The sequence below is a fragment of the Panthera pardus genome, unplaced genomic scaffold (assembly GCF_024362965.1).
Source record: "Panthera pardus isolate Hobbes unplaced genomic scaffold, ASM2436296v1 HiC_scaffold_11, whole genome shotgun sequence".
NCBI lineage: Eukaryota > Metazoa > Chordata > Mammalia > Carnivora > Felidae > Panthera > Panthera pardus.
The window spans coordinates 92582164-92595711 of NW_026526666.1; the positions used below are offsets into that span (position 1 = coordinate 92582164).

At 52.6% G+C, this 13548-nt stretch overlaps 1 protein-coding gene across 3 annotated transcripts in view; it reads left to right on the forward strand.

Moving 5' to 3' along the window:
• The window catches only part of CAPZB (capping actin protein of muscle Z-line subunit beta), a 135616-nt gene that overhangs the window by 62428 nt on the left and 59640 nt on the right, over positions 1-13548 (forward strand). For all 3 annotated transcript variants that reach the window (XM_019461579.2, XM_019461581.2, XM_019461582.2), the window contains exon 2: positions 1116-1205. In XM_019461579.2, the coding sequence (XP_019317124.1) occupies positions 1116-1205 (90 nt within the window). The remainder of the gene's footprint in view (positions 1-1115; positions 1206-13548) is intronic.

Here is a 13548-nt window from a genome sequence, read left to right on the forward strand (position 1 = left end):
TTCTCAGGGTGCGTGCGGTCGTCTGCCCTGTCCGCCTGGGCTGCCTTTCTCCCCTTTCTCGTCGTGCCTCCTGTGCCATAGCCCCCTGGGCACTGATTACTCTCACTTCACCCCCACTCGGTCCTTCCTCCCTCCGCCCTCCTGCCTCCGTCATCGGTCCCGTATTTATGAGGGCTGGCTGGCGGCTTGTGGTAAATGTGTGCAGACTGAATGCCAGATGAGGCGAGAGTACTGTGAAGCTCACGGTATAGTCTTTATCCTCCTGGGCCCCTGCGGCTGCAGTGACCCCCGTTGGCTGCTCTGGCTGTCTGCTCTGCAGCTGGAGCGACCTCTTGACTGGAGATGCTCCGGGTCTCGGTCTCCTTTGCAAGGGCCTGGCGCCTGGGGACATGTCCCAAGCTTCCGTTGAATTCACCGAAACACTTTAACCCTGGTGTGCATCTTGCCGGTTGTTCTTTGCCTGGTAACATTACCTGACTTGTGTGTCCAAGTGACAGCGAAGGAGAAAGCCTAACTTGCTGTTGGAGCATGGTCCCTTGTAGGGCTGCTCAGGAGGTCACACGTCGGCATCTCCCAAGGTCTGTTGAATTGGAAAAGGAAAGCCGAGGGGCATTGAGCTGTGGGTGGAGCTCTGGCCTGCTTCCACTTGGAGTATGTTCTGGATGCCTCCACGTGAGATTGTGCCGTCACAGAGCCTGTCCCCCTCTCTCTGGGAGATGTGTTGGAGGGCCCGCTGCAGTCCTGCTTGGAGTTAGAGTACCCTGGGCAAGCTCAAACTGCAAGAATGCTTTTTCAGAGGGGGTTTTAGGGGCGCCTGGGTGGCTCATTTGGTTGAGCGTCTGACTCTTGATTTTGGCTCAGGTCATGATCTCACGGTTTGTGGGATCAATCCCTGCATCAGGCTCTGTGCTGAATGTGCGGAGCCTGCTTGGGATTCTCTCTCCCCGCCGCCTCTCTGCTCCTCCCTGCTCATACACACTCTCCCTGTCTCTCTCTTCCTTGCCCCCCCACCATTTCAAAACAAATAAATAAACTTAAAAATAATAAAAGGGGGTTTTGGCGCTTCTGTTGGCAAAAGCAAAATAACACAGACACGTCTGTTTCTCTTTTCACAGAGCGATCAGCAGCTGGACTGTGCCTTGGACTTGATGAGGCGCCTGCCTCCGCAGCAAATCGAGAAAAACCTCAGCGACCTGATCGACCTGGTATGAGCTTTGTTCGTATGGTTTCCTTCGGGCTGTGGCTCCCAACTGGTTGTGTTTGTGTGCCTTTTGCCGTGTGGCGCTCAAAACGCGGCAGAAACCTTCCACCCCCCCTGAGCTCTGAGATTCCTCCACGCGGTTGTCTCGGAGCCAGCTGCGTTTGCAGAGCCCAAGATAGGACTTCTGAGGTTGGTCACCGTCTGTCTCCTTGCCCCACCTGCATGGGTTCAGGTTCTAGAAGCTTGCATCTCCGCGCAGGGAGGAAGAGGCCATACACGCCCAGCAGGCATTCGGTAGTGCCCGGAGCCAGGCTTCCTTCATTTCTTTGCTGTTGTGGAAGTTTCTCCTGTGACATACTTGAGGGCTTCCCTTCCACTTGGAATGGTATAAGACACAAAAGCTGGCCTTCAAAGATCTCATCACACCTACTATTTAAATGTGTCTTTTCTTTTTAATTCGGAATGACTGGTCTCACAATGATGCCTCAGATTAACTGGCACCATGATATTATTTGAAATAGCTCACACTATTTTAAATAACCTATAAAGCTATGGGAAATATTGAAAAGAAGTAAAATGAACTAAAATCAGGCCCCAAGAGGCCAACTGAGTTGCTAGATTTTTTGGCCAGTACACTCTGGCTCCGGCTCTGGCACCTGGGCCTCCGAGTCCAGTCCCCTGTTGTGCTCATGGCCCCCGTGTCTTCTGGATGTGATCGTCACCTGCCGACCGTGGCTCATCGATGAGGTGCCTTTTACTGTAATGGATTGAAAACCTGTCCACACACTTCATTCCGTTGTATGAGTTCAGAGCAGTTGTACTAGCAAAGCCTAACCGCGGGAGACTCGTGTCATTGCCACGGAGAACTTCCCAGCAGTCTGCAGGCCCCTACTCGCAACTGTCTGTGTATTTATAGGCACCCAGAGTCCCAGTCGGGAGGCAGCTGTGTGACACAGTCAGCCCAGTGAGGAGTTGTGAACCCGCTAGCTTGTGCGGGTAACAGTTCCGCAAGTAAGAAGGAGGAGGAGGTTTCTTGAGGTGAGCGGCCCTGATGAGAAAGCCAGCGACAGGTACTTGCGACGCAAGGCGCGATGGGTCCCGGCTGACACGGAGGCGCGTTAGGGGCGTGTGAAAGAAGAGTGGGTGGAAGCGCGAGGCAAACGAGCCTCCGAACGTGCAGAATCAAGTCAAAACTCAGAGCCTGGGAGGTGCCTTCAGCCCGTGAGGGGAACGGAATGTACTCGAGGGGGTTGGTGGGCAGGCCCCCTCTGAAAGGGCAGTGGCCGCGTCGTTCCAGCTGCTTGTTTATTGCCCTGTGGGAGGGTGGTCCTCTGTTACTTGCTTGCGGATTTTTCTGGAGAAGCCATACATTTAGAATTTGATGTGAAACTTCCTGATTTTCCAGCATGGGCCCAAACATTGGATTGGTTAGACCTGATTTTGTAAACAATCTGGGCGTGAGGATGTGCAGTGAGTTGGGCGGGGCAGCTTGGGGGGTGGAGGGGTTGTTGAGAGAGAGCAGCCTGTGTTGGGAAATGGTGAAATACAGACTTGGGTGGTTCCGAGGGGTCCCTGAAGGTCAGAAGGAGAGCCTGAACGTGAGGCGGGGGTTATTGTCACCATCATCCACTCCGTGAACTTGGGGCACACCGGGCTGTGCGGACTGGTTTGCTGACTCCCGGCCCCGTTAAAGTAGCAAACTGGGAAGTGCTGTATTCTGTGTTTTTCCTGATCGGAGATTTTTGCTTATTTTTGCTTGATCGTATGTGGCAGAGGTGGGCAGAGGCCGAAGGTATGATCAGATCCCTAATTGGGTCAGTGGCGGAGGCCTGTTTGTCTTTAAACTCAGCATGAAAGCATGCTTGGCTGAGTTTAAATTCAGTGTGCCAACTTAGCTGTTACCGTATTTTAGAAATCAACCGAACATAGAAGAAATGGTGAGCAAATTTTTCTCAGTAGACCATTCCTGGGGCTGTTTTGTTCTTAGGGCAACGGAAGTGTTCTACAGCTGTGTGTTTTCTGTGCGATCCCCTCGCCGCTCTCTATTTCAGAGATGTGCCCAGAGCCGCCTTTATGGGAACCTGGTCAGCTTCCCTGGCTGGGTCTGGTACTTGTACTTGGGCTTGGCGGGAGTGAAGGAGAGCCGCCTCTCACCTCAGCCACATACTGGGTGCGAGAGGCCCACCGTGGCACGTACTTTGCAGAAGGGTGCTTGGGCCCAGGTTGAAGTACCACCCTGCACCTGCCCCAGATAGGTGACGTGCTCTGTGGCATCCTGTGGGTTAGTGTCAGAGGCACTGCTTCCCCCCTTCTAACTTTGTCTTCCGTAGAATGTGGCTGGCGAGGGGCTGGAGGGAGACGCGGGTGGCGGGTTCAACAGCTAACGGTTGAACGCCTGCTGTGTGCCCAGGACTGGGCCAGGTGCTTTGGTTTGCGTTATTATTTCATCTGATTTTCACAGTCCCCTTTAAAATGCATGTAGGACCACTGCACCTCTTTTAGGTGATTTAGACTCGGTCAGGAAGAAGCCGGGGCGGTGGTGTGGCTGAGCAGCACCAGGAATCCCAACTCCTCCAGGTGGGATCACTCTGCTGGGTACCTTTTGGTGAATCACTCACCCCTAGAGCAGCAGATTAAATATGGTACGTCTTCCTAATGTGTCCGTCTTACCTGCTTGGGGAAAAGGGGGTTAAATAATTCGTTAGTAACTTAAAATATTAAAATGTATGTTTTATGGAGAGTAATTTAGAATTAAATCATATAATTCAGGGGCGCCTGGGTGGCTCAGTCGGTTGAGTGTCCGACTTTGGCTCAGGTCACGATCTCGAGGTTCGTGGGTCCAAGCCCTGCATCTGCATCGGGCTCTGCTGTGCTGACAGCTCAGAGCCTGGAGCCTGCTTCGGATTCTGTGTCTCCCTCTCTCACTGCCCCTACCCCGCTTGCACTCTGTCTCTCTCTCTGTCAAAAATAAACATTAAAAAAAAAATTCATACAATTGAAAACAACAACAGCAGCAGCAGCTAGAGAGTTGAAAGACGCTCCCTTCTTAGAGCTAGGCCACGCAGGATTAGCACTTCACTTTTGTCCAGTGCTTTGTGGGGAGGTTGGAGGGGTGCCGACTTCCCCTCACCAAGTTGTGTGGAGGCCAGCCTCGGGCCCCATCTACCTCCTAAGGCTGAACAGGAGGCCGTGGGTAATAGATCCCCATCATCCAGCATGGGCTGGGGAATCAGTGTGCTCATTCATTTTTTAATTTGAAGTATGATAAATCTCAAAATGGAAATGGAGCATGACTTTTCGCCGAATTAGGATCTGGTAAAGCACACCTCGTTAAAACTATATTGACATGCTTCAAAGGCCACTTTTTGATTAATGGCCTTGCGTCAAGGTCCTCGCTATGCACCGTAGTGTATAAGGAGCACTTGGGCCCGTTTTGTTCAAGATCCCGTGACCAATCCTAGAAATTCCTTCTTTGAATGTTTGTCTTTCATTGCTGCTGATTTTCTTCTCTTTGCCCTGGGAATGACAGGGTTTGTTTGCCTTTTTTTTTTTTTTTCTTTTCTTTTTAACTGGGTCTGCAGTATTCTTTTCATTCCTGTAAGAGGTGGTCTATGCTGAGTGTACTGCTGTGCCTCTGAAGTTCCCAGAGCTATAATTTCCGAAAACTCACACCGCCACGGGTCTGTCTAGAAGCAGCGTGTGTATCCAGGCCTTTGTTTCACATGATCTGGGGTCGGTCCGGTGTTTTCCATTGCGGCGAACGCACCGCGCGGTGCAAATCGCAGTCATTCCTCCCGTGCTCACCTGCCCAAAATAATGAAGGGGCAGTAGTTGTTTTCAAGAGAAGTCTCCAATTTTTAAGACTGACAAAAATGTGAGGACTTGCCAGCATTCTCCGTGAAGGGAACGGCCACGCTTAGATGTTGGAGCCAGAGAACTGTAGGGGAGTTGATCCGGTCCACCAGCGGTCCAGTTGCAGAGAAGTATTAAAGAGAAATGTGGCGTGTGCGTGGCCGCGAGGCCGGGGCAGCCCGATTTATCATGCCCGTTGAGCTTTCTTCCTTCTCTTTCCTTTCCAGCGTTTGAGCGTTTGCTGCCTCGGGATTATGGTGCATGCTGGGATTGGTGGGAAATGACCTTCCTTTGCAGATGGCCAAAACATCCATTTTATTGCATATTAATCCTGTCGTACTAGAGTGAAGCCAGCCGAAATCCGTTGTTAAGCTGTTTCAAAAATACCCACATTGTCCGTGTGGGCCAAGAATCATATGATGTTTAGATGCTCCCTTGGCTCCCTGAACTTTGACCTTCTGTGGCTTCACTCTGCACGCTGGCAGCTCTAGCCGAAACTTGGCTGGGTGTATTTTGAGCCCTGAGCTGAGGAAGGAGTTCGTTTCTGCGAGTTGGCACCCAGCAGGCCATCCGTCCTTTGCCCTCTTTCAGAGCAGACCAAAAATAGCCCTAAATCCGTTTAACCAGGCAGGAGAGTCTTTGCCTGCAAACGTTGGCTGTTTAATTTTTCATTCCTTCTTTCTTTTGTGCTGTAGCCACCTAGAGGTCCAGCTCGTGGGTGTCCCCAGACCTAACTCGAGCCAGGGGGAGGTCATCAGCTGGGAAAGCCCCCAAGCTATCCTGGCCAGGCCTGGGGCTTAGAGGCGGGAAGAGGCATCCTGGTGCTTCTCCCAGGGAGCGGAGGACCCGGTCGGTTTTCATGGCCGCATATCCCTCTTTGTAGCAGCCAGAATTGCCCTCCAGAAATAGAAGGGGCCAGCTGGGTGCAGGGTTTTGCCCTGCCAGCCTCAGCAGCCCTGGGCTTTGAACGGCTTGCAGAAAGTGTCTGCCTCTCGGCAGCGTGAGGGCTGCAGGGAGCATGCGATTCTTTGCACCTGACAGGTCAGAAGGCTGGGGTGCACGGCGGGTTCTTAGGCACCGGGGGCCCAGCAGATGAGCGAGTGGGAACCTGCAGCTTGAAGTCTCCAAGTCTCCTGCTCTCCGTGAGGCAGTCGGTGGAGCCAAGCTCTCAGACGTTTGTGAGTCTGCTGAAATGAAGGCGAATATTATATTTAATCGTCCATTAATATTACCGTGTCTGATTTCTGCCAGGCGTTGTTACTCAATGTTCAGTCTTTAATAGCAGAACCAATGAGATCTGGAAGTTCTTCTCCCAGTGGTGGCTCTGTGAATGAAGCACCAAACCCGCTCCGTCCCCAGGTGGTGAAGACACGCGGGGCCTGGGGACCGGGGCCTTGCAGGCCAAGACGATCCAGCTTATCTGTACACAGGAGTGAATAGGCTTGTATCTTCTTCCTGCCTGACTTGCCCCTTATTGTCGCCATTGAAAACCGATCTCCCACCAGCACTTTTTCCTCCTTTGTTTCAGAGGCGACATTTAAAATGTCTTCTTTCAAAAAAAAAAAAAAAAAAAAAGTGTCTTCTCCTTTCTAAAGGGGTCTTCGCTTAAGTGGGTGAAAAGTTCGTGGATTGAAGTCCACATTTACGGGGCACCTCCTCTGAGTCAGCCGCTGCGCTCAGCCCTGGGAAGAAATGCAGCCTTTATTCCTTGGCTCCCTTTCCACAGGAGAAAATACCAGGATCCTTAAACCCGACCCCTAATGAGAAGGACCTTGGCTGGGTTCTCTCGGCCCGTTGGTCTTTACCGGTTAATCAGCTCTGAGGGGGGCTGTCAAGAGCTGCAGAACTGAGTTGCTCTTTCGACAAGAATGTAATATCCCCTGTGTGTCAAATACTCTTCCAGGGGCTGAGGGCACAGGACGAAAGCCCTGGCTCCGTAGAGCTGGCACTTAGCGCAGAATTGCGGGAAGACTTTGGCCGGGGCAAAGTCGTCTGTCTATCAGGCAGATACCCAGCCGGAGCATTTGTTGTCTTTACTTTTGCGTAAAGGCGGTCGGGTCTCTTCGGCGGTCGGGCCCCAGCGGCAGGGAGCATGTGCTGTCTCCCCCTGGCTCTCCGCTGGCCGCCTTTCACCAGGCCTCTCTCTGTTCCTCCAGTTCTTTCCCCACAGCATTCCTTACACTGGAGCAGATACACCTCTTTGGAGTTTGGGGGGCAGGTCCCAAAGTGGCTGCATGGAGTAGAGAATTTTATGTTTCTTCTCTTTAAACAGTTACATTCCAATCCATAACATGCCCACATGTAAGACATTTTAATATAAAAAGAATGCTTTCTGCACCAAAGCTTTAAGTCAAGTTGAGGCTTGGGGAAGTTGGTCTTTTCCTGCCTGGGGCCTTGTGCGTGGGCCTCCCGGCTGGGTGTAGGCTTCCCCCTGCTGGGCACCTAGGAGCTGAGCTGGAGGTGAGGGGTCCCCCCCCCCCCCCTTGACACACCACTGACTCATGGGGCCGGGTGGTTTGGGAGCCCCAGGCCAGACCCCATTCTCTGGTCCCTAGGGAAGTTCCCTGTGGGTTTAGGTCAGGGTTGGGGGAACTTGGCTTCCATTCTCCCATTTGTCATAGGCTCTGTCGGGAAGTTTTCTCTCCTAGGCCGGATATTGTCTCTGGAGCTTGAGCAGGGGAATGGATCGAATAATTGGTAATTATGCAAAAGCCCCTGCACAGTCTCTGTTGCGCTGATGTTTCTGAGCTTATCCTGAGCTTCCCTGCAGGCGACACTGAGCTGCAGTTCCATTTTACAAGGGGAAAAGCATTCCAGCCAAGGGCCTCCAGCAGGATTTTAATGAACTCCATTCCTTGGAAAGTTGTGGTGAGCCTTTTCATGCAAGCTTTTTTTGCTCTTTGAATGGACTGCAGCTGTGGGGACTAAAAAAAAAAAAAAAAAAAAAAAAATTAAAAAAAAAATAAAAATGCAGGGGAGAGGAGAGAGCAGCCCCTGGACCAAGGTGCTGAACTGGCCCCCATCCCCGACCCAGGGCTGCCTCTCCAGACGGAGATGGTCTTTCATGACCCTAACCTGCTGCTGAGGCAAGGACCCTGCACCTCAGAGGTGCGGCCTCTGATTTGTGTCAAGGTGGCAGCTAGGCAGCCCTGTAAACCAGGCGCGCGTGGCATGATTTGGCTTGGAAAGGGAAATGGGGCTCCCTGGGGTGCCCTCACCTGGCCTGCTCCCTCCTAGATACAGCCCAGAAAGCTATTTGAATCTCTGATGAGTTCTGTTATACGTAGAGTAACGGGCCCTCATTTGATCCATTTGAGAATGAGATAAATTGCCTGCTTCACAAGTAGCCTAGACAATTCAGACTCGAAGCCAAGTGAACGAAGGAGAAAAATCTGGGGGGCCTTTTGCTTTTCCTTTGTGTGCATGGGTTCCTCGAGGAGCCGAGACTGTTTCCAGGAGGCTGTGACGACGTGTCTGTTGGTCCTGAGCAGTTCTAGAGCACAGAGCAGTCACGGTGGATGACTCTGGATGGCTAGGGGCTTGAAATCCCCCAGAGTTAGGTAATTGGAAAGCTGTTTCCTGTCATTGTTAATGCCCATCAGCCAGTTCAGTTTTGTTATTTTTTCAGAGGAAATTCTAAATTTTAAATGGAGATTATTTTGTGTGGGGGCTCAGATTTAGAGTTTGACTCTCCTCCCCTCTTTTTTGATTCTTCCTGATGTCGTTCTTAGTGAATGTCATGGAAACATGGCTTTAATGGAGGCCCATCAGGTGTCAGAAACACTCCTGTATGTGGGCCACGTTATTAATACATTTGACCTGTCGCCTCGTCTCCTCTTCTCAGCTCCTCTGGGAGGAGCGCGGGCAGAGCCCCTTCTATGGATGAGGACAGTGAGAGTGTCCTGTCCTGCACCTGGGGTGCGGCCCAGGGGAAGGTCCGACTCGGTGTTGTCCACTGAATTACGGTCTGAAAAATGAAAACGTGACAGTCCGGCACTTTCTGTGTGCCCTGCTAAAATTAAATCCTCTTTTAAGGTGAGACCGTAAAAGAAATTCACAATGAGGGCAGGCCGGTGGCCACGGAACTTGTAGGTACCTGAGGGAAAAAGCCTTCTTAGACTTCTTCCTGCCTCTTCTGGCTTGAAGCTCCATCAGAGCTTGAAGCGCGTAGAACCTGCCCCCCGACTCCTGCCTGGCCTGGCTTTTGGGAGGAGTGGACTCCACTGGAATAGTGGTGCAGAGGAGAGGCCCTCGGTGACACACACACACACACACACACACACAGGCATGCACACATGCACAGTCATGCTCACACGCCCACACCGTGTGTGTGCTGGGGCAGGGGATGCTCTTTAAAACATTCTGCCCCGACACAAGTAACGGTCAGTCAATAAAGCAAATCTAAAAATTTTCGAGAAAGCAAGCCATTGCACTAGAAGAACTGAAGGGATGGGCCAGCAGATCGAATGACCAGGATCAGCACACAGCCCAGCGGAAGCCGGTTGGGCCGTATGAGGTGCTGGGGGCGCTGGGAGGACAAGACCCCGTTGGTGGCAGTGGCAGAACTTCACCGGCGAGGAACGGGCTCCACGAAAGGCGGGCGGGCGGTGTGCGAAGACAGCACAGAGCTCAGAACCGAGGGCAGCAGCGAGCGGAGCCGACCGCTCAGCGACGGGCCCAGTCACGCAAGCATTGAGGGTATGTTACAGGTCACGTTCATGTTTCCCTGTGAGAAGACACTTGATTGTTTGGTCAAATTGCTGAAACAACTAAAACTTGGAAGGAAAACCAAGCCTGCACTCCCTCCTCCTCCTTACAGACTGATACGAAACGGACAGGCGAGAACCAGAGGGGAGCGTCCGACTTCGGCTCGGGTCATGATCTCGCGGTTCGTGGGTTCGAGCCCCGCATCGGGCTCTGTGCTGACAGCTCAGAGCCCGGAGCCTGCTTTGGATTCTGTGTCTGCCCCTCCCTGGCTCACACTCTGTTTCCCTCTCAAAAGTAAATAAGCATATTTACTTTAAATATATTTAAAGAACCAGAGAGGAAGCAGAGATGATATTTGGTATTCAGATGGGGGAGGCCTTTACTAAGGCATAGAAACTAATGCCAGAATGATGGCTGTGACCGTATGCAATTTTAACTTAAAAGTTGAAACAAAATAGGGGCACCTGGGTGGCTCAGTCGGTTAAGCATCTGACCTCAGCTCGGGTCACGACCTCAGAGTCTGTGAGTTCGAGCCCCGCATTGGGCTCTGTGCTGACAGCTCGGAGCCTGGAGCCTGCTTTGGATTCTGGGTCTCCCTCTCTCTCTTCCCCTCCCCTGGTCATGCTCTGTCTCTCTCTGTCTCAAAAATAAATAAAAACATTAACAAAAAAAAGTTGAAACAAAATAAAATGAAAGGGCAGAGAATAGACTGACAAGTATTTGCCGCTTATGATACAGAACATGCCTCCTCAAATCTTGAGAAACCTCCTCCTGAAGTTGTCGCTCTCGTCTCTCCCACTGGCCAGAAGTGGCAGCAGGGGCTGGGGCAGCTCTTCCGAGGTCACCAGGTAGCAGTGCTGGAACCAAGCTCTGAACAAGCAGTCTGGCTCTCGTGTTCCCAGCTGCCATGTGCTGTGGCCTCCACCAGTAAGGAAAGTGGGAATCCTTTGTTGGGACAGAGGGCCAGGCACACAGATAGGTGATTCAGAGAGGCAGAGAGAGAGCGTGAGCGAGCAGTGCAGACGTCTAATCCACATCCTTTTTGTCCTTCTCAGAGGAATGCAGAATGAAACAGGATAGGTTGGAAAAGTCCTTCACTGATGACCTGGGTTTCTGCTCAGTGGATGGATTGTATTTCCTCCTGGATACAACCTGCATTTCTCCTGATTGTCGTGATATCGGTCGGCTCACCTTGGTTGAGTCTCTTGAGGAACAAAGACAGTGAGCAATGGGGAAAACGTGGCACACTCTGCCCTCTAGAAGCTTCACCATCCACGTTGTCCTATTAAAGGTACTGAGAAGTCCTGCAGTTAAAAAAACAAAACATCTCTTTTAAACTAGCATTTCTCTACCTCACTTTCATGGAATCTACTTTGGAAAACATTGCTTTCCTGGAAAAGTTCATAACCTGCCTATCAAATGACCTGGATTCTAGACCCTTTTTGACCACAGCCATAAGTATGATGTCGGCCAAGTTTAAAATTTTTGTTAACTGTTTGGCGAACTGGCTTAGAAAGAACATAGCTTTCCTTGTGGTTTCTTCATATAGAGAACTGCTTCAGGGAACTTCTTGCTCCTTCAGTAGGGGGAAATAGGAAGGTGGATAAAAGCATTGTGTACATTAAGGAAATCTTACTGGAAGTCAGGGGTCGTGGGCTATGATGTTGGCTCTGCCACTAACTTCACTGTGATGGGCAGCATTCTCTGGGTCTCCTGCTCTTCCTGTGAAGTGGGGGCCGGACGGTCACAGTCTCAGAACCTGGGTTCTCTTGCCTGGGACTAAAAGAACATCACCATGGATACCTTGTGTCAGTGTCACTGCTTTCAGGATCCCCTTTTGCTGGCAGAAGAGGCAATTGATTTCTCTCAGGTCTGGGACCGGACGGGCCGCCCTGTATGGTAAACATGTGGAGAGAGCCGAGCAGGCGGGGGCCTTTGGCACATGTCCCCCAGGGTGGGGCTCCACTGCCTCCGCAGCTCACTTCCGTGGGCAGAGCGAGGCTGACGGGGACTGAAGCCCATTGGGTCACCTTCCAGCTTTGCACCCACAGGCAGGTCGCTTCACCTCCCAGAAGGTCCTCCAACATAGAGGATCGAAGTAAGAACACCACATTCCTGGAGCAGTTGTGAGGATTTGGGGGTATGTGGAAAGCGCCGACGTGCATGACAGACAGGTGCTTCATAAATGCTAGCTGATGCCTTTCTTATCTCCAATGGCTTTCCAGGACCTGTTCGCTGACTCCTGGGTTCTGCCAGCCTAGGGGCCGTGCCCCGACACGCCAAGCAGCCTTCCTGTGTTTTCACAGGTGGACAGTTCCGGTCTTGACTTTCACTGGGGTTTTTAGAACCCAGCTCACGGTTGCCGGGACTTGGTGAGAAGGCCCTCCGCTGAGGCGTTTTTAGGTGGTCCTGAAAACCATTGCCCCGTCTTCTGACGGTGGGGATTCCTGAATGGAAAGCAGGGAGACGCCATTGCCCTCAACCCCAGAGTCGGCAGAGGAGGTCAGAGTCCCACTGTGGCAGGCAGGTTTCGTGGCCAGTAAGGGCATCTGTCATGCCGCAGGATAGGGTGATGATGTGTCCTGCTTCCCGTCCCGTCCTGGTGGACGGGGGTTCCTGGCCTGTGTGAGTCGTCTCCCCTCTTCTCCCCTGTTGCTTTGGCGGGCGCCCTTCTCCCTGCTTCGGTTCCCTGAATTCCTAACGCTTGGAGCTCTGCCTTCGGAAGCCCTGGCGGAGGAGCCAGACAGGACGGGTCGGATGGTCCGACGGCTGGGGAGCACGACCTCAGTGCCCGAGGACCAGCCGGCGGACCGGACAGGCTCACAGGGCATTTGACCTCATCGCCTTCTCTTCAGCCACCCGGAGGTGCCACCCAGGCACCCGGGTATCATCCGGGACAGACCACTTGTGACCTTAGAACCCTCAGGATCCCTCTCTGTTGTCCAGGTTCCCCTTCCGTCTGATCAGGACTGCTAATCTCTTGTCCCAGCCTGAACCCACCCCCCCTCATCTCCCCCACCCACCCCGCACCGCACTGCCAGTGTGACCCCCCAGGCATCCTTTCCCCAGCTTGAGGACCAGCCCTCCAAGTCCACGTCTGCGGGTCCTTCACAGTCATCCAGCAGTGGCCTCTGTTCCATGGCCTTTCCCCTTCGGCCCCTCTCCTGAGTCTGTAGCTCTGGGTGGGGAGGCTACTTGAGCACCTTACCCGCCACACCCTGTTCATCCCCCGATGCAGAAAATGCCTGCGAGGTGCCACCAGCCGCAGCGTGGATGTTTCGGGTGGGCTCGCGGCAGAGTATCCATTTATTCAGCACGTTTCCTGGGACACAGACCGATTGTTTAACCATCTCCCCCCTCCGCATATACCCTTTGTCAGGCTACAGAAGCCTGTTTGAGTATGCTTGAAGATCAAACTCCTGGAAAGTTCTGGGTTAGGAAGTTTTAGGGCACCCGTGAGTCTGACACTCCGTGCTCGATATGCCCACTAGGAGCACCAGACCTGATACGGTTGAGCACCTGGAAACCAAAGGGCCTGGCCAAGCCGAGCTCTCGTCGTCACCGTGTCTGAGCTGGGAGACTCGTGGGCTGTGGCTTCTTCATCCAAGGGGTGGGCGTGATGACGCGGAGCTTGAAAACTGGAGACGGCGTATGTGTGAAGCTTCGAGCACAGTACCTGGCTCAGAGTAAGCAGCTGTGTGCACGGGGCTCTTGCACACGTGCAATGTGGCCGTCGTGCGAATGAGTTAAAACTCTGCTGGTCACCTGGCTTTTAGTTGGTAACTATC